We start from the raw sequence: 21783 nt of genomic DNA on the forward strand, positions 1-21783 counted from the left end.
GAGGTCTTCAAAAATACAAAGACAGTTGCACCATAAGCTTACTGAGGAAGGTTGGGAGTCAGTAGTCAGTAGTCAGCTCCTCTTGGGACTCATAAGCTGATTCTAAACACTAAATCGTTTGTAGGAAGAAGCCTAGATATGATGAAGGACTGGAAAGGAACACTTTCACAACAGCGTAAAGAGAAAGACTGTAGCAAAAGATGAATCAGACGTTGAGCGGGAGAAGAAGAGACTTTAGCGTCTGTACAGGTATTCAGAATAGATTCCAGGACTTTGGGACCAAAGAATGCTGGGGAGCAGCAAAGCAGGGCAGAAGATGTCCCTGCCAGGTGAGGGAAAGCAAAGGAGGCTAAGAAAGGCCAGTTGCCTTATATAGTCACAGAACAACTGGGTAAGGAAGATGGTTACCCAGGCAGAATGTGATATAATGGAAGGGCAGCAGGCTTTACGTCTGCAGTGCAGGTGTGGCTTTCTACAAAGTCAGGCTGAACTCAGTTTCCTCCCTCTACAATGGGAATAGATACATACTGCTTCTCCCTGCTTATCAGGAGGATTCTTGATGGGATGTAAGGCACTGAGCAGTGCTATGGATGAGTGGAAGCCCATTCTCTCCGAATTCCTATATCTGGCCTCCAGTTCCTCAGAAAGCAAACTTACTTGGAACTGGAGTCATTACAAAGGTAGCAACTTAAGCAGAGATCACACTGAGTCAAGTAAGACCTGGTCCATTCATGACATCTGTCCTTATAAAAAGAAGCCCACAAAGGCTCAGACACACAGGGAGAAGGCTACCTGATGATGAGGTCAGAGATCAGGGTGCCGCATCTCTAAGTCAGGGAATGCTAACAACTGTATCAAGTGATACAGGCTTTTAAGCGGGAAGCCGGGAAAGGATGGCCTCAGCAGTGCTCAGAAAGAAGCAACCATGACCATAGCTTGATTACAGACTCTGACCTCTCAAACTGGGAGTACACTAATGAAGTCCACCTAACTGAAAGGCTTCTGTAAGTCAGCAATGGCTGGGATTGAGAAATACGCTATGCACATAGCCAAATACTGTGTACTGGAAATGATTAATAAATACAAAACTAATTAGAATAGCTCTCCAACTTTTGTTTTGTTAATAGTTTCTCAGGGTGTACCTCTCATTAATTAATGAACAGTAACTTTGGATCACAGGTCATCGGGGCTCTATTAGGAAATCATGATCAGAGACAAAATACCTGTTCTTGTAGTACAGCACACTCAATTCTACAGACCTCAAAAAGAAAGCTGGTGTGTGGACAAAGGAACTCACTTCTACACAGATTTCCTCTTTATATTGATTTGTCTCACTTTGGACACCAACTTCATTTGTTAACTTGGTTTCATTTGTCTTTCTTTAAGACTTATTACAAAGGAGCACAAATCCTTAAAGACATAGAGAGCTGTGTTTAGTTTTTGTTTATTAAACAAAAATATACAGAATTGTCATGGGATTGTATAAATCCAGTTTTGCACACCAGGGACTAGAGGATGAAATGTCTGAGTACCACCTGACAACTTATAACTTCCTCTACACACATTATGACTGCATGACCCTGGGGATACCCTGTCCATGGTTTACCTCTGTCAGCTCCCAGGTGATGCTGATTGTCCAGCACAGCCCATAACTACGGATCAACAAGGCCTTCATGGCCCAGCCCCAGAAATGCCCAAATGCAAATATATCAAAGTGACTGACGATCCTCTCCCAGGTGATCACGTGGCAGTTCACAGCATACTCCTGATTAACATAGAGTTCAAACATTATTAACTGTTTGCATAACAAATATAAGATTTAAAATTACTTAGAAATATACAATATATTCAAAGCTAAAATTAGAAGTGGAACCAACATTCTTAAACTCTTGAGAACTTTCATCTTTGAATTTATGTAATATTGAATACATTTTTGGGTGGGGACTCTTCCCTTTGAGCTCTTGTCCAGTAAAGAGTTTAGACTTTCCCTCTTCCTCAGAAGTTCCTCACCTGTATCTTCCAGTATTTTCATCGTCATAGAATATTTACAAATATTCAGCCATAATTTCTTCTTCAGCCCATGATTTTTAGAAAGTGTACTTAAATTACCAAGTCTACTGAATTCCTTATATTTCATTGCTAACTTTTATTCAGCTTCTCAGTGGCCAGGTACATGTGATGTTATCTTTTAAAGATACATTAAACCTTTGCAAAATTATTTTCTTTCTCATTTAGCAGTGTTGCATTGCCATTCAGAAACTACCAATTAGAAAGCCTCCTTACACTAACTCACTTACAAACTGACAAGTTACTGTAAGCCTCTTGCTATAAAAACCTTCCAAACTGAACAGGAAATGCAGTGCTAGAGTCCTATCAATCTCTTCATTCACTGCAGGAATCCTAGAGGCAAGTTCCCAGACCCTGAAACAATGTGATCTCATTATAGGGTATTCCTGGCTGACAGAGAAACAACCTGGGTCTAAAGCCACTTCTCTATTAATTTAAGGAGAGTGACAAGGTGCCATCAGCCTAGAATTCTTCAATCTCTCACCCTATGATTACTCAGGAATAGGTTGCGTAGGGCTCAATAAGGACCTAGGTTGGGCGTGTTTGTTTTCAGGGACCACTCTCAGCACAGTCACAAGCTGGAGGTGCTTCTGGGGGATTTGAATGTACATTTATTTATGCTTTCATTACAGGAAGACATTTAAAAAACTATAAAAGGCCAAGTTGCATATCCTAACACTAGAATTTTAAAGAGTAGATTAACCAATTAATCACCTCCAGAGGCCCCCAAGGTCCTTGCTGCAGGGTAGGCATAGCAGTTTGGCTGCCTCCTCTCTCCCAAGGGATAGGTCCCAGAATACATGGAGGATACCAAAATCCAAATGTTCACATCACTGATACAAAGTAACAGTTTTGCACACTATCTAAGCACATCCTCCTATATACTTTAAGTCATTTCTAAGTTACATGTCCTACCTAACAAAGTATAAATGTTCTGAATGGTTTGGAGAATAATGACAAAAAATAGTTTGTACATGTTTAGTAAAGTGGTAATTTTCCCTTCTGAATATTTTTGATCTAAAGTTAGTTGAAACAATGGATGGTAACAGAGATGGCACTAACTATGATATAGCACCAAAATAAGAATGAAGCAAGAGGGTGGCATCCCATCTGTCTTTGCTAGGGTTTCTACGGTTGTAAAGAGACAACATGACCATGGCAACTCTTACAAAGAACATTTAATTGGGGTGGCTTGCTTACAATTTCAGAAGTTCAGTTCATTATCATCATGGCGGGGAACATTGCAGCATGCAGGCAGATGTGGTGCTGGAGAAATAGCTAATAGTCCTACATCTTGTAGGCTTCTGGAAGCCAACTGAGACACTGGGTGGTATTCTGGCATAGGAAATCTCAAAGCCTGCCTCCAGAGTCACACACTTCCTCCAACAAGGCTTTAGTCACTTCAACAAAGCCATACCTCCAAAGAGTGTCACTCCCTCTAAAATCACATGGGCCAATTGTATTCAAACAACCACACCATTCCAGCCTTGTGCTGGTTAGGTTTTTGTCAGCTTGACACAAACTAGTCACCTGAGACGAGAAGACCTCAACTAAAAAATTGCCTTTATTAGATTGGTCTATGGAATATTTTCTATACTAGGAGGCCTAGTCCACTGTGAGAAGTGCTACTCCTGGACAGGTCCTGGGCAATATAAGAAGCAAGCTGAGCAAGTCAAAGGGAGCTAGCCAGTCAGTAACCAGCATTCCTTCATGGCTCACCTTTGCTGCTTCTTGAGTTCCTGCACTAACTTCCTTCAATGATCAACTGTGATTGGAATATGTAAGTCAAATGAACCCCTTCCTTTCCAAGCTATTTTTGGTCATGGCATTTTATCACAGAATAGAAAGCAAACTGGGACAAGCTCTATCCCTATTTCTAGTGTTTAAGAAATCTGGGCGGGGGTGAGCGGCAGGAAGTCAGATGACAATGTCTTGAAAGCAAGCTACAAAAATCTCTATGTGAGAAACTCTATGAGATAAATAAACTTCAAGGAAAAAGAAAACATGCATGGGGAAACTACTAATCAAGGGTCGCAGAATACCCTAAGATACAACCTAAAGATCTCATGCAACATAGGGACCTCATTATGACTGAAGTATAAAAAACATGTATCAGGCATGTACACTTATATGCTCTTAAAATTCATAAAAATATGCTGAAATTTCTATAAACTATGCTAAAATTGTTTTATGGTGCAATAGCCAACAACTTTTTCTTTAACTTTAGTTACCTGTAACTCTAACTCCCAGAAGACAGGAGGGAGCCTGCTCACCTGTTTCCCCATTACCACCAGCAAGCCCAGGAAAAGCTCAGTCAGTATCAAACAAAAGACAGCTACTTCAGACAGACTAATTTAAAAATGATTGGAAAAATAATTTTTAAAAGGGCTGTGCTCTTCAAATTTGTCTGACACTTAGGACACATATTTAATATTTTTTAAATCTTACTTTGGCCCATGTTGGGTGACATTTTGTATGCTTTCATTTCCCAGCCACTCAGACCAAAAAAATTACACAAAAACTATTATTAATTACAACATTGTTTGGCCAGTGGCTTAGGTGTGTTCCTAGCTAGCTCTTACATAATCTTAAATTAACCCATTTCTATTAATCTATGTATTGCCACAAGGCTGTTGGCTTACCAGTAATGTTCTGGCATCATTCTCCTTCGGTGGATACATGGTGTCTGCCTGACCCTGCTTTCTTTCTCCCTGCATTCAGTTTAGTTTTCCTGTCTAGCTATATTCTGCCCTGCTATAGGCCAAAGCAGTTTCTTTATTAACCAATGGTAATAAAATGTATTCATAGCATACAGAGGGGAATCCCCTATCAGTTTTAGGAACTGAACTCAGGATCTCATGCAATATTATCACTTTACTACTGAACTACAATCCCAGCCTAGAATCAATCACATTAAAAAGCAGCAAACTATCCACTATTAGATTTAAAAAAAAAAAATGACTCTAGGCGGGACCTATTGGTGCAATTCTATGGTACCTCATGGTATTTGGGAGGCAGAAGCAAGACAATCAATTCAAAGCTATCCATAGTTATATAGTAAGTTGGAGACTAACATAGGATATGCAATAGCCTGTCTTAAAAGGAAAACATGAATAAACAAACAAACAGAAAAGAAATTGCCTCTATTACGATTAATAACTCCATCCCTGCCCCCAATTTATAAAAAAATTCCTAAATGAAAATGTGAGTCTGAATTTCAACACACCAAAGTACATCAAGATCAGGAAAGGATGGGAGGAGAAGGCATGGCAAGAACAGTGACCCCAGGACCAGGGTGACTCACAGACCTGATTTACATGCAAGAACAACTTTTCCCCCCAGTACCAGGGCTTGAGGGATGCTGAGTGAGCACTCTCTTGCTCAGTCACATCTCAGTCTTCTTTTTACTTTTAGAGAAAGGGTCTTACTAAACTGTTCAAGTTACCTTGAACTTATCATTCTCTTGTTTCACCCTCCTGAATGGTGGTTTATATCCTCTCACAGCCCTTAAAGGAACTTCTTTCTATAAAATCTCACAAAAAAAAAAAACCACATTTCTCTACAATGAAAGAGTCCTTACAAAAGAGGAAGGTGTTTCTTTATACCCAGCATGATACCCTCAGTATCATGAAAGGCTGACTGAAGAAGTAAACATGATGAGGGATGTAAAAGAGGAAGCCACTTCCACATCACCTAGACCTCTGGAATCTGCAAACAGCTGCATACCTTGTCTGGTTTAGCAATAATTATCAGTTCTAGAAATAAGACTGTAAAAGCTAGTTGGCAGCTATTGTGATGACAGATTTCTAAAGAAGTTAAGGGTCACAAACATTGGATTCAATTTGCTCCCCAAAGCCATGAGGCCTGTGACAGAAACATCAGCACAACTTCCTTTGAGTCAGCTTTCTTTTGCTCAAGTCTAAAAGAGCTGCTTTAGAAAATGTTTTGCCTACAATACCTTTCTCCCTTTTCTAAGACTGCTGTGATCCTTACTATAATCATGCTACACCTGAAGAAAAGTATAGCTAGTTCCAGGACAAGCACCAAAAACTACAGAGAAACCCTGTCTCAAAAATCCAAAAAAAAAGTATAGGTTTTGAAGCAGAAAGAGCTTTGTGTTTTGAGCAAGACAGATAGCGTTAAAGTTTCTCTTTCCTCTACTATAAACTGGTATGAATAGCTATGTGTGAGGATTATATTGAATATAGATAATGTCCAGTATAGTGTCTGACAGAATAAACTACAATTATCGTTTGCATTATTGCTAATAGTAGGGTCTAGAATACTTCCTAAAGGTTCTTATATTAAAGGCTTGGTTCCCAAATTATGCTACTGGAAGGTGGTAGAAACTCTAAGAGGAACAGCCTAGTAAGAGGCTTTAGACCACAGGGGACATGCAACTCAAAGAGGATTATGGAAAGTCAGTCCCTCATTGTTCTCTGGTTACCATGAGCTAAGCAGTTGTCCTGCCATAGTGTTCTGCCTTGTCACACGCCCAAAGCAGCAGGGCCATCCAGCCAGACTGAAACCTCCAAAAGAGCAAAATAAATTATTTCTTCTTTTATACCAATTATTCCAGATGTTTTGGATTTTTTTTCAAGACAAGGTTTTACCACATAGCCCAGACTGTCCTAAGATCAGGCTGGCCTTTAACTCAGAGATCTGTCTGTCTCTGCCTCCTAAATGCTGGGATTAAAGGTTTGAGTCACTACACCCAGCTGTCCCAGATGTTTTGTTACCACAAAGGAGAGTGGTAGCCATCATCATCATTACAAACAAGTTATTATCCTTTATCATTCTTTTCCTTGAGAGTGAGAGATTCTAACTAGGCTTGTAAATAATTTTTGCTCCTGTTTTTCTTTCATTGTGTACCCAAGGAAAGTTAAGATAAACATTTAGAAGTTTTCATCCCAAGAAAGGTCTAGTCATTCTGTGATGGTGATTACTCGCTGATCTTTTAATCTCTTTATTATTTCTCAATTGCCAGAGCAAATATCTGTTCTTTCTCCAGAACACCACCAGCTTTTCCTTCAACCTGCAAAGCATTCAAAACACAACAGGGTCACTAACAAGTACATACCATGATGTCCGCTTCTCTTGTGGCATATCGAAGATTGGGATCTAGCCAATACATTAGGGATTTAACCTGCTCGAAGTTCAGGAAAAGGAGAAATACCAAGAAGAGGAAATACAGCACACTGAGGCCTGATGGAAACAAAACAAGGTCAAGTTTAGGAGAGACACATTAGACCCAGGGGCTTAGAGTTACATGAATATCACAAAACTATCACAAAAGTAGCCTTTTGAGAATCTATCATACCCAGGTATTTTCTTTGGTGAGAGGATCTGACACACAGTCCTAATTCATATTGAGAGGGATTCCTCTCTCTGAGGAAATGCTACTTAAGTTAAGCCTTGAAGGACCAGCAGTCAGATAATGTGTATGGTGGGCTTAGGGAAGCATGAAGTAGAGAAATACCATGAAAATACGTTCCTGAAGAGAGATACCTCATGGTGAGGATAGAGTGATGGGAGAGATGAGAATGGACTAAGGGGTGCTGAAGTGACAAGATTAGGGGACAAGGCAAGGCTTTCTGATTTTCTCCCAAGGTCAATGGGGAAAAAAGATAAACAAAACAGTGTTTTATGATGGTGAATGAGTAGACTACAAGTGGGTCACACATGCCTATTCATCTGAGACTTCTTCCAATTAGCCCTGACAAGTATTATTTTCTTGTCACACCTATCATAACTGCTATTCTAAATAACCAAACCCCACGTCATTTAAAAAAGTAAAGTCAGCTGGGCGATGGTGGTGAATGCCTTTAATCCCAGCTCTTGGGAGGCACAGTCAGGAGGATCTCTGTAAGTTTGAAGCCAGTCTGGTCTACAGAGTTCCAGGACAGCCAGGGCTACAAAGAGAAACACTGTTTTGAAAAAAAAAATCAACCAAACAACAAAAACAAAGCAAATAAACAAAAAAGAAAAACCACTAATACACTGGAAGGCCCCCCTGCATCCCCACCACCAGAGGCGGCTGTCATTTTTTCTGGTGAGCCTGCTGGAATCAGATCATATGTAGGGCATCCAGGCACTGTCATAATTATCGCCTTGAATCACAAACTTGGCTTGGTTCTGATCTCCAAATAGCTATACAGAGAAGAGGATGTGAGTAACGGGAATGAATATATAATGAGGGCTACAGTTCCGGGCCTTCTAGCTCAGCTGCTCTCCATTCACCAAGGGGAACACTGCTTGCAGTGAGGTCCCTTGTAGAGTAGGGCCACCACAGCCACACATCCCTGGACCAAGGAATATTAATTTTCTGATACATGAGAACTACCTTGGGTTTGCATTTATGTAGCAGTCTTATAAATTTTCATCTTTAATGACCACCTTACTATAACCTTTTAAAATCACAATCTTTGTGAAAAAAATTCTTTTGAGACAGAGAGAAATGACCCATGACACAGAAACGTTTAGATTAGAGTTTTGCTGGGGTTTGAGGACTACAAAACCCCAGCTACTAACAGCAAAAATCGTGTTTTTTGTTTTGTGTGGTGTGTGTATGTGTGTCTGCGTGTGTGTCTGCGTGTGTGTCTGTCTGTCTGTCTGTCTGTCTGTCTCTCTCTCTCTCTCTCTCTCTCTCTCTGTGTGTGTGTGTGTGCGCGCGCGCGCATGTGTGTGTCTGTTTCTGTCTGTCTGTCTGTCTGTCTGTCTGTCTCTCTCTCTCTCTCTCTCTCTCTCGTGTGTGTGTGTGTGTGTGTGTGTGTGTGTGTGTGTGTGTGTGTGTGAAGCACGCACGCTGGAGAAGGCTCAGGAATGCACACAGGTCTATAAGCCTGGGAAGCAAGCACTTTATCAACTGAGCTACCTCTGTAGCCCCAGGAATATCTTTTTCAAATAGTAAATAAAATCACGTCATCCTTCTGGAAAAATGCTCCCTACACCGTTTGCACCACACTCCTTCGCCTGCCTGCCCACAAGCCTGAATGTTTCTCTCTATGCTGGCTGTCTGCTCTTTTGCTCAATGTTCTTCCCTGCCCACCTGGGTCACCTCAACAGCCTCTTCAGCTAAGGTCCTACTCCCCGATTGTGTTACATGCACAGTTCCTTAGTTGCATCCAAATTTTAGACTGAGTCACTCCCTCAGCCTTTCCTCACTACCCCAGTGGAAGAAGCCACTCAGTCACCATCACTTCACCCAGTTTTAGCTACCTAATGTTTAGTAAAGGCTCATAATTTTTGACTACTGACTACTTTAAAAGCTCCCTGTTCTCTTGTCCTTGGCTGCAGGAGGGGTTCCCAAGGACAAGGTCCTATTTGTCTTATCTTCCTGGATAGCCTCAGGTCTTCAAATACTCAAATGCTCAGTGAATAAAGCTAGTAAAACTTCCTCAGTGTGTAGAATGGGGTGGGGAGTATGCCTTTAATGCCAGTCTCAGGAGGCAGACTTGGGCAGATCTCTGTGAGTTTGAGGACAGCCTGGTTGACAGCCAAGGCTGTTACGCAGAGAAACCGTCCAAAAAAACAAAAACTTCACCAGCAAACTTAAAAAGATGAAGAGTTGCTGGGTGTGGTGGTACACACCTTTAATCCCAGCACTCAGAGGACTCTCTACAGGTTCAAGGCCAGCCAAAGTAAGGTCCAGGACAGCCACAACTACACAAATCTGCTTAACAACAAAACAAAGTTACCTTTACTGCTGAAGGATATAACAAGAAGGGCAACTTAAGTAAAATATCCCCTTACGTTTCCAAGCATGGTTACATTGCCTTCACCTACAATAATTTATTGTGTGTCTTACTTAGGCATGATAAGGACAAATATTCTAAGAATTAAAAATTTATTTTACACTCATTCAGACCGTTTGACTTTCTGGATGAGAGAATCAAGTAAAAGTAAGACTCATTATTTATATACTTAATAATAAACTTCAACCAAATGAGGGCTATGTCTGCCAGAAGAGGTTTCTCTTTTCCAAATAACTAGAACTGCTGGGCTTCCACAGACACTAACAAGACAAATGTGACCTTAGCATGAACTTGAGCTCGTACTAGTAGGAAAGGAAAACAAGTCAGAAAATAGGGGCATTCCCCAAAGCCAGTGCATGCAGTAGGATCAAAAACCCACTGCCATTGTTCTTGAGTTCTCAGTATTCCTCATTGTCCGCTATGTTCAGCGAGTCCGGATTTATCCTATGCTTTTTCAGACCCAGGCCAGCTGGCCTTGGTGAGTTCCCGATAGAACATCCCCATTGTCTCAGTGTGTGGGTGCACCCCTCGCGGTCCTGAGTTCCTTGCTCATGTTCCTTCTCCTTCTTTGGATGCTCACCTTACTAGACCTGGATAGAGGTCGGCGGTCCTTGGACTTCCCACAGGTCAGGGAACCCTGATTGCTCTTCGAGCAGATGAAGGAGGGGGACTTGATCGGGGGAGGGAAATGGGAGGCGGTGGCGGGGAAGAGGCAGAAAAACTTAATAAATAAATAAATTTAAAAAAAAAAAAAGAAAGAAAATAGGGGCATTTGCTGAAGCCACTAAGAAACAAAAGCACTAGAAGCAGGCACATGGGACAGAAAGGGCACCTATATATGAGAATTTATGCTATCACTAGCCGTTTATTTTTTTGATCAAAGAATCTTAGTAACATTTTTGTATTAGGTAGACTAAAAAGTTGGGTTTTTATTTGTTTGTTTTTAAGCTATGATATAAAACCACTATCATGATACAGAGAAAAACGATGTTTGTTTTATTTCTGATTTTTGAGACAGAGTTTTTCCGTGTAGCCTTGGCTTTTCTGGAACTTGCTCTGTAGACCAAGCTAGCCTTGAACTCAGAGATCCATTTGCCTCTGCCTCCTGAGTGCTAGAACTAAAGGCATATGCCACCACTGCCAGGCAAGATTTTTTTTTTTAAGTAGAAAGAACTTTGTCATCTACCAATAGGACTCACCAAAAACCATTCTCCATAAGGCTGGATGAGGTCGAGTAAATGGACCTGCAAAGAGAGGACATGAAGTTAGAATAAACTGGATTTAGCCAGAAAAGAAAGCTCTGTTGATCTACATACAGCTATCTCTAATGCTAAATTTTATTTTCTCTTTTTTCTTTTCCCACACCTTTTGAAACAGCCTTCTTAATCTTGGAAAGCTGCAGAACTCCCAAATGCCAAGAGGGAGATGTCAGGCAGCCTGTTACAGCATAGGCTTGGTCTTCAGTAGCCCTGTGCCATAACTGACCTCAGGAGCTGGTGACAAAACAAGGAAGGATCACAGCTATCTTCTGTGTTTCTACAACTCCAGTCAGCAGGGGCAGTTAGTGGTCAGTGGCACCATCATCTGGGAACTGAGGGTCATGGCAATGATGGTTCCAGTAGGATTCAATGTAAAAATACCAGAGTACAACCTGGTTTTGTTTGTTTGCTTAATAGCCAATGTTCAAGACAATCATGTCAAGTATGTTTTGTGAGCAGGTTTGGGGAACAAGATGAGAAAACAGGCTTAGAATGATGAAGTAATCTGCCTCCATCCACAGTCTGCCAAAAGTATACTTAGACTCTGAAGCTTCTCAGCCATGCCTAGAGTCACTGAGATGCACAATTTTTCTGTATGCTGTGAATATGTATTTCTCTCATTGGTTAATAATAAAAACTGTTTGACCAGTAGTCAGGCAGGATAAGGTTAGGTGAACAATCAAACTGAGAACCCAGATGAGGAGGGGCAGAGTTGAGAGAGATGCCAGTCTGCTGCAGAACAAGCAGGACATGTAGAAAATGAGGTAACAAGCCATGAGCCTCATAGTAAAATGTAGATTAATAGAAATGGATTAATATAAAATGTAAGAGTTAGCTAGTAATAAGCCTGAGCTGAGGAGTTTGTGCTCTAACAAATAAAGCTTACCTGAAGATGAGAGGGTGGAGCTAGCCACTAGTTAATCCTAGAGGCCAGGCCTTTAATCCCAGCACTTGGGATCTCATGCCTTTGGTCCCAGGATCTGGGAGTCACACACCTTTAATCCCAGCACTAAGGAGGTAGAGACAGGAATATAAGGCAGGAGAAGTCGGGAGCTTAGCACCTTTAGTATGAGGATTAGGTAAAGGTAAGAACTCTCTAGTGACTTGCTCCTTTGTTTCTCTGATTTTACCCCAATATCTGGCTCTGGGTTTTTAGTATTCAGACCAATTAGAATTTGTGCTACACTGAACTATCGGTAGAGCATTAATAATTAATAGTAATATTAAGTCTCTAAGTGATTATTTGGAAGCGGCTGAGGGATGGGGTGGGACAGAGAAACTCCTATTTACACACAGTCATGGGAGGTCAAGGAAAGTCTTTATTATAGAATATACCCAGGGATAACAAAAGCTAGAAGAGCCCTTGGAAGGTCCTCTTCTGAGAAGCCTCATAACTAACTGCAGATTCAAATGGACTCCATCTCACCCCAGTAATGGGTTAAAATTAAACTTACTTAACGATCCTTAGCTATGTTGGAATAAAGGTAGAATTTAAAAGCTTCAAGATTTTTGTTGTTGTTTGTTTGTTAAAGGAAACAGAAGAATGAATAGTAAAGAAGGAGATAGCAAGGGATGTGAAATAGACATCATATCCGCTCCTTCTCTGGTCTCCCAAGGGCTCTTATACTCTACACCTCTTTATAGAACAATGCCTCCCCTTATAGGACTAGGAAGAAGCCTAAGAATGGAATCCTGCAACACCAACCCACTGACAGTCAAAGGGATTATGGTGAGGCCCACCCCTCTCCCGTTTAACTTGGGTATACTCTAAATCTCCAGAGGTAATCTAGTCCCCTGAAACTTTTCAGTCAGTATACACCTATTGGCATCTATATACACAATGGACTCTGGGTATTATAAATCCCTGTCCTCAGGACTGGGCAGGAGAAGAAGTACATGCCCCAATTCGAGCCTAAAAGACTTAAGAACTTAAGCATATTAAAGAGCTTCCAGCAATAAAAAAAAAAGAAAAAAGAAAAAGAAAAGAGCTTCCAGGAAACAAATTTTCAAGTTCAGTGTCATGGCACAAGACTACAGTCTAAAAGCACAGGAAGCTGAGGCAAGAGAATTAAGCCAACCTGGGCTACATAACTAGACCATGTGTCAAAAATCAAAAGCAGGAGGCTAGGGATGTGGCTCAGTAGGTAACCGTCTGTTAGGCAGATGTGAGAACCTAAGTTCAAATGTATCAGGGTTCCAATGCTGAGATGGGAGGCAGAGAGAAGAAGCTCCAGAAGTTCACAAGCCATATACCCTGACATATGTAGTGCAAAAAACAAAGAGCCAAGGTTATCACTGACCTCCACACGTGTCTTATGGCACATGTGCCTGCACCCACCCACATTAACAGGTTCACCTTCCCAAATCAAAACAAAAGCACAGTCTTATGCTGAGAGAGAGCATGATTGGAGGGCTTCGCTGGAAAATGGAGGAAAACCCAGAAGTCACACCAAATGTTACTTCAGATAGATTTAATCCCTTGACCTCCATGCCATTGGCATCTGTGAAAGAAACTGCAGGGCCCAGTTACTGAAGAAGCACCAGGAAAGATATACTTTCAAATCAGGGTGACTGAGACTCACCTCAAATTTTCAAAAAGCTCTGAACTCAAAATAATCAGAAAACAAATATGCCTTCAAGTCATGAAAAAGTGACCACTGGACAAGGCGCTGTATAATGAACAAAAGCTCCTTCTAAGCTTAAAATCTGAAGACCCTGAATGATGTTTATATGGAGGAAAAGGAAAGCACGTAAAGCCAAAAAGATATTTGACAGTGGGAGCTGTTATTAGCAAATTTTACAGCAAGGTCAATAATGTACATCTTGTCTTCCTATCCTACTAACTGTGAATAATGAAAACCATCAATCACTCTGACTGTTCTTTGGACTGGAGAGGGAGGGGGAGGAGTATGGGGGGGAGGGAAATGGGAGGTGGGAAGGAGACGTAAATTTTTAATTAAAAAATTAATAAAAATAAATAAATAAATAAAACCATCAATCATCAAGGAAAAGAAAATTTATTATATCTCTGTAATTTTTGTAGGTTTTTAAATAGTGCAAGATTTCCACTAAAGGTAAATTTAATTTAAAAACTCAAGTTGGGGCTTGAGAGATGGTTCAGGATATAATTAAGTTATCCGCACAGTGTGAGTTCTAATTCCCAACATCCATAACACTGCCTGGCAGGTACGATGGTCCATGTGTAATCCATCAGTGGTAGAGTAAGGGCATCTGTGGAAGAACTGGTGACCTCTGGGTTCAGTTAAGAGACCTGCCTCAATATATAAGATGAAAAGTGATCCTGGAAAACACCTGGTGTTGACCTCTGGCCTCCACTCCACACACATACAATTGTGAATGCATACACACAAGCACACAAAGCACACAAATGAAAACAAATACAGGCTAAAATGCTAGGGAAGTTAAACTCAGCTTCCAAATAACAAGGCCACTTAAAATTCCTTCTTGAAGAAACTCAGAGTTGTGGGTCTACTGTCTTGACTTCTATGCTACCAGCAAAAACTACTATATTTTTATAAACACAATGCTACACAGGAGAAGCAAAACAACAAAACAAAACTGAACTGCCAGCAGTTTGGGAAACCTGAGGCCTTTGCCATGGATCATCTCCAACAGATTCAGTAACATTCAGAGTGAGATTGCTATGCCATACATAGCAATCTACTGAAGCATGGGAGCCTACATGATGAATACATCTTAAAGGATGTCATTTAAAATTTGAGAAGATCCCTAGAACATAACCCATAAGAAAGACTGCAAAAAAATCTGAGGTGTGAGAAAAATAAAATATACTGAGCATTTAGAAATGGGTACAGAGAACAAGCACTGAATAATCTAGAAAGAAGACATAAAAGGGATTAAAGATATAGCAACTTATAAGGAACACTTCAGAGGAAAGGTATGAGTTAATTAGAAGCATGCAAGAAAGGTTTTTCTTCTTCCTTTCTCTAATCCTGACAGAGCGGGTCCATAATCATCAAATTTCTAATAGATACAAATATACAACAGCAAAGACAATTGTGATAGCAGATAGCAAATTGTTTTAAGTAAACACTCATTGGAGCTAGTTCTGTCTTTAGCAAAAAAAAAAAAAGTAACAGTAACTCAGTACTGTACAGCTGTTAATAATAAAAACATCCAGGGAAAAAACAGCTGAGCAGGGCATGACAGTATATGCCTGTAATCACTTGTGTGATCCCAGCACTCAGGAATCCAAGGCAGGAAGATCAAGCACTCAAGTATAGCCAATTCCAGACAGCCATGGAATATATATATAGGTAGAGCTTGTCGTCCCCTCCCCGCACGCCCAAAAAATTACTAACAAAAAAACAAAAAGAACAGTTACAGAGAGCTTAGCATTTGTCATAGTTTGCATGTGGTTTGACTCCTAAGGGCTCATATGTCAGGAACTTGATCCCAGTGTTGGGAAAAGGTAGTAGAAGCTGTCAGAGGCAGGATCTAGTGGGAGGTCACTGAGTGCTGCCCTTAAAATGAATACTGCAGTTCTCTAAGGACCCTGGTTTTCATCAAAGGGTTATTATAAAATATCAAATCCAGTCTTCCCAGGTGAGGCTCCCCACCCCATCCACCTCTTGTGCATAATTCCTTCATGAGACAATGCACCATGATGAAAAGATAACCCTCACCTAAAGGTCAATAATAAGTAGAATGGACTTTCAGGTTCCAAACTGAGTTTCAAAACCTCCATTTTTTATAAGGTATATAGCCCCATGTGTTTTGCTATAGCAATAAAAGAACAAGTCAAAACATGGGTTTAACATTATTAATTTAGTTAGCCCTCACAATTATCTTCCTGTTATCTCCATCACATAGTAAAAAAACGAACACATTTAAGGACGAGAAGGGGGACACGGAGCTGAGAGGAGGAGTCTGTGCCCACCTGCTACACAAAACCCATCTTGTAATCTGCACCTCAAAGAGTCAGAAGGATGTGATGCACAGGAGAACTACAACAGCTCAGGATATCACTCACCATTGGGGAACGCTAACACGCTGATGATGAGAAAGAAGAAAATAACCGAGAGGATGCCTCTCCAGATGTTGTCCTCTGGAACAGAGTCATCCCTGAAAATAGAAAACATTGAGAATTCATTCTCAGATCGAAACAGGAAACCAAAACGCAGGACACTTTCCATAATCTAACACCCAAAGACTGCAGATTTTCTTTTGCTGAGCAAAGTCGCTACACACAGTTTACTGCTTAGTATCACTTCCTAAAACCAACACTCTCCTAATACAGCTCAGCTCTTACAGGAAAGGCAGCCGGGGGCTAAAGGCACAGCTCAGTACGTTAGCACACACAATGCTCATCTCCACCACCAATATATAAAATAATATATAAATAAAACTGGTCATCTTAAACACTACCATTCTACTCAGGCATGCATTTGAGACCCACTGTTCTTAAACACACATATACAGAAAAAAAACCAACTTATCAAAACACAAGATTCATTTGTGAGAAATCTCTTTCGGTGATAAAATAACAAAAGATGTACTTGGTTGATACAGCAAGTGGTAAGAAAATGTCAGGAGCCAATTTCCTCCTAAAATCATTACAGGAACCATCACCCTGGGGAGTCTGCAGAGAACCCCACACCCCTAATTGTGTTAGGAATCAAAGCCTACCCCACACCCAAATTGGCTGTTAATGAGAGCTATCTGTTAACGGAACCCATCCCACATTCCAAACTATCTCGAGAACTAGGTGTGTCATCTCCTAGTTGCGACTTCTTGGCCTACAGTGACCTGACTGAAGGTAACCTGGCTACGTGATCAACGAGAACCATGTGACCAACGTGAACCACGCGGCAAGAGCCCAGAACCCTGTGCCCATCCCCCAACTCCTTACCCTATAAAAAGCTGTATCTCGTCCCTAATAAACAGAGGCTCTGACAAACTTTGCATGGCCTTCTTCCTGTCTCCTAGTCCATATCTTCCAGGTAGTGCCTCTCCGTGACCCTGGAATAACTGAACTGCCAGGCGGGCTACTAACCCTAGACTAAGTAGCCTGTCAAGGCAATCAACAAGAAAATTTTCAAAAAGTCAGAATGAAGAGATCACAGGAAGAGAGCAATGTAACAAGGTTACATCAGCCACTCTTGAAAATGGAAAGCTGGGGACCTAGAAGATGCAGGAAGAAGCATAGAAACAGGTAACAAGAAAGCAATCAGGAAAAAAAAATCAAGAGGGGAAAAATTATAAGATTTAAACTCAGAGCAGAAACAGAATAACTTTCCTCCCATGCATGGCTTGTCTATTGCCTCACCATTCCAGTAAACTGGACTAGTCCCTTTGTTGGCCGATGTGTTCCCTGTCTACCTTGCCAGAGCCTATTTCTGAAGTAGGGACTCATTCCCTTCTGTTCTTGGGGCCTGACACATGCTACACACTCAACAGGTATTGCGGACTGACAGTTTATAAGGAAGAGCTACTATGCAAACACTATGTTGGACACTTTATGTTGAAAGAGCGTGACAGTCTGATAGACACTGACTGATAACATGTGGGACTCAAGAAAAGCAAATGCAAATGGGGAAATAGAGGTTAATACTAAGGATATAAAATCAAAACTGGGTGTAGTAATCATACTAGTGAGCTCAGCACTTAGGAAACTGATGCAGGATGATTGGAAGTTTGAGGCCAACTTGGGTTACAGATCAGTTTCAAGTCAGTCTGAGCAACAAAGCAAGACAGACTATCTCAAAGGAATAATAATAATAGATCATAACCCTTGTAATTATTGTTATTAATAATTATGATGATGATTAATAATAAAAACAATCTGTAACCTCTAATTTTTGAGCGACATTATTAAGCAAAACCAAAAATGGTCTATTTAATGTCTGAGAGGGAAAAAAAAGAGTGATGAAACAATATTAGCTATGGAAGTTTTGTATTTGCCCAGTGAGAAAAAAATATATAAGGACTTTAATAAACTGGAAAAATACTGAACAGGAGAATCAAACCCAGTAGTGAGTTTGAGTAAGGGGACAGGTGAAGTTAGTAATCCAAGTCCTATCAGAACACAGTCCTACCTTCACAGTCTGGCATGCCCTGGGCACAGAGAGAATGTAGTGTCTATTGCACTTAGCATAGGTGTGCGTGCACAAAAGGAACGAAACACACTGCAGGGCTGCCCAGCTAGCCTCATGACAACATGAGCACACAAGGTCGCACACTTCAAAGACTGCTGTGAGTCCATCTTCTCTAAACTCCAAATCATTGAGAGATTTAGGTGCATAGACAGTTTCCAGTTATTCATAACAAGGAACTTGGCAGAAAGAGTCATGTAATGCCCACAATCCCACTCAGAGGCAAGAACCTGACTCTTATCTACTGCTATCAACTGTGTTCTGGGCTTCACTGAGCAAACTTCCTGCTCTGAGTAAACTACCTCCTCAGTCTTCCTCACACTCAAGGTGTGAGGTGATCATAGCTGTACCTCAGGACTGGTTCTAAGCTGTCTCCTGTGTAGGAGCCACACAGGGCAGTAATCAAGGATGTAGCCTCTAGCTGAAATGCCAGCTATAAGATCTTAGGCAGATTATTTAACTTCTCTGTGCCTGTTTCCTCCTCCATTAATAAAGACTAGACATAAACTCTACTTCATGAGATCCTTCTAAGGATTAAATGAACTTAGCAGCTACTTAGAAAAGGGCCCACACACGTCTCAACATTCTTCTGTTGTTTCCATTTGCTCCTTCATCCAATTCATGCTGTGTTGGGGGACTTTGGAATGCAGGTTCTAGGTCAAGGTTTCTCATCCACTGATATACAGGCTTGGGGACACAAAGTCCTCTTCTTTCTCTGCTAATCTTGACCTGTGCTGAAGAGTATTGGCCAGACAATGACAATGCAAAGATGCCAGCTGTGAACAAGATTTTCATTAAGTTCCCCAAGGCGCAGGTCCCATCTGGTTCTGTTAAGGGTCCTTCAGTGCTCACAGCAAGCATCTGCAATACAGTGGGAGTGGGGTAGGAGTGGTGGCAAGAATGCTCCAGACGATATGACAGAGTGGGTGGGATTTGGATAACATGAAGGGGATCCCAGCCTAACAGAAAGAGTCCACTGACAGACTTTCCTGTCCCCTGCAAAAGGTCACATGCAGGGGCCTGCTGAGATCACACAAGATATTAACAGCCTACTCAGGCTTCCAAACACCACTTGGTGAACATGGATCCAATAATGTAGAAACCACCCAGAAAGAGCACAACCAGAGTAGGGAAAGGAGAAGTCAGGAGAGCTTTGGGACTCAGATTCTGTGTCAGTTCCATTTCTGACATCTATGGGCAACTGGGTTATAGTCTTCAGGAGATTAGGCAACACCACTTATTCATGATCTTTAGACAGGGCTATTCTCTATGGAACCAGAAAGATGACAAGATCTACTCTTCACCATGACACAAAGGTCTCTAGGCTATGTGTCCCTACTCTCCTCTCGTTTCCTTTAATTTGAGTTCTTGAATTAGATAAACCATGTCACAACCAAGGATTTTTTCTCCCAGTGAAAAATGTAATCCTAAATTACAAGGTAGACCTATGTCATCCAGATGTCATAGTTTTAACAATGCACTCATTCAATCTTAAAGGAATTTGGGAGCTTGGTCAAGAATTATTTGCTTAAAAACCCATTCACTAAAGAACTTCTTTCAAGTTTGCATAGGACATCCTTCATCTTTTCAATGATAGAAGATGTTGGGCCTTCCAAAGATGAAAGATATTAGGCCTCAACAATTTGACAGGAAACACAACTATTGCAATGAGAAAAGCTATAATAAGAGGCATTGAGAACTATATTCACAAGTCATCCTTTGTGCTTCTTAGAACATCAAGAAAGGTGCTCATGAAAAGAACCATCCAAACGAGCTGTGAAGGATACTGGGAGCTTGAGAGGGCAAGAGGAGTCAGGAGAGAGAGACAGCAGCAGTACCAGGGTGAGCCAAGGAGTTGCCTGAGTCTAAAGGGTATGCTGTGTGCAGACACTGAGAAGCAAAAGTGGAAAAGACAACCGACACCACGAGATAGAGCCTCCATACCCAGTCTGCACTTTCTGCAGGTGGTAGGCACACAGCTACCCAACCAGCAGGGGGCAGGCAGGATCACAATTTGGGTTTAACAGGAAATAAGCCTGAAAGATAGGCCTGAGGGTATGCCATTCCAAGGGGTTGGTGATTTGCTGGGTTAAAGCTTAAAATAGTCAAAGAATAGTTAAGGCCCAAAAGATCTATTAAGGTTAAGCCAGGTGAACTCCAAGAAAGCAAAGAGCTAGGCTGAATGGAATAGGGATTGTTCAGCTGTTGAGTAGCACTGAACACAAGGCCAGAACCAGGAAAGCAGACCAAGCTGATTAGACCAGTCCTGGTTTTTTAACTAGCTGAAATTTAAAAACTGACTCCTGAACATAAATCTAGAGATACAAGAATACTATCAGAAGATAAACTGTGCTATGATTAAAACAACAAACAAGTATTTGAAAGTTCTGTTTACTTAAGAGGAACCCAAAAGGTAGTAACTCCTTGATGTATAATCTCTTTAGGGTAGGGCACCATCGAAACCAAATAAACATCTGAGTCACTAAGGGTCTATACAGATGACCTCAAAGAAACATAGCTTGTCCCTTTAATAAGTTTATGGTCTTATTAGGGGAAAAGAAAAAGAAAAAAAAAAGAGATAAGTTTTGAAAAATATAAAAAGATGTTTACTTAATTTAATTTAAAAATGATTCAAATAACTAGGAAAGAGAAGTGATGAGGATTAATGGTAACTGACCTTCAAATGCAACCTAACACAATGAGGCCTAACAGTACTGTCTACCTCTTGGGTTGGTCTGGCCTCAGTTATGTGCTTCTTGAGCTATTACTACAAACCATCAATTAACACTGCTGGTGCCAGAGACATCAAGGTTTCTCTTACATAGAGAAAAAAAGATATGATATAGAAAAGCAGGACCAAGACAACCGCGTTGGTAGTATTGGGAGGCATTTTCTATCGGGTCTTCATATGGTCTTGAGGGAAAAATCAGAAAGTCCGGGAGAAACTCCTAGAGAAGCATTGAGAGCCAGAAATAATGCTCCAAGTTAAAATGAAAAAGATGTAATTTCCAAATCTGGTAAGGGAAATTAAGTAAAAACCATTACTTAAAAACAAATCAAATATCTGTTCACCCCTTTGCCCCTTATCTATCCTCTATCTTCTTAGTTCCATATCCAGAGAAAACAAGAACAAATGAATTGATAATCACATAGGAATAGCCTCATCTAGACAGGGAATAATTCCTGTTGGCAAGGGCTAACAGGGCTACCAATTCCCTGCATCCCTTCAGATCATGGATAACAATGGCAGAATTGCGTGATTGCAATCTGGGGGTGGGGGGGGGGGTGTATGTGTTTTGTTTTTGAGACAGGATCTTACTATGTAGTCTTGGCTGCTGAAAAGTCACTATGTCAAATGACTGCATTTAAAGTAGTGGACCAGAGAACAGGGTTCCTCCATTTATAAGACTTTTCTAGTGAAGTTTTGGAATGGGGTATATTTAAAAGCAACCTTCCAAGAAAACGCCCTCAGTGACCATAAGAATCTATCAACAGGCACTATCTCTGAATATCTCCCAATATCAAACCCTGTACTTAACCTCCCATCAATAAGGATCTTTGAATGAT

At 40.9% G+C, this 21783-nt stretch overlaps 1 protein-coding gene across 2 annotated transcripts in view; it reads right to left on the reverse strand.

The window, feature by feature from the left end:
- Nucleotides 1-21783, reverse strand: part of Ptdss1 (phosphatidylserine synthase 1) — a 53682-nt gene that overhangs the window by 27348 nt on the left and 4551 nt on the right. For both annotated transcript variants that reach the window (XM_075961237.1, XM_075961238.1), the window contains exons 2-5: nucleotides 16095-16186; nucleotides 11021-11065; nucleotides 7148-7272; nucleotides 1607-1765 (exon numbers count right to left, since the gene is read on the reverse strand). In XM_075961237.1, coding sequence (XP_075817352.1) covers nucleotides 1607-1765; nucleotides 7148-7272; nucleotides 11021-11065; nucleotides 16095-16186 — 421 coding nt within the window. The remainder of the gene's footprint in view (nucleotides 1-1606; nucleotides 1766-7147; nucleotides 7273-11020; nucleotides 11066-16094; nucleotides 16187-21783) is intronic.

The sequence above is a fragment of the Microtus pennsylvanicus genome, chromosome 2 (genome assembly GCF_037038515.1).
Source record: "Microtus pennsylvanicus isolate mMicPen1 chromosome 2, mMicPen1.hap1, whole genome shotgun sequence".
Lineage (NCBI taxonomy): Eukaryota > Metazoa > Chordata > Mammalia > Rodentia > Cricetidae > Microtus > Microtus pennsylvanicus.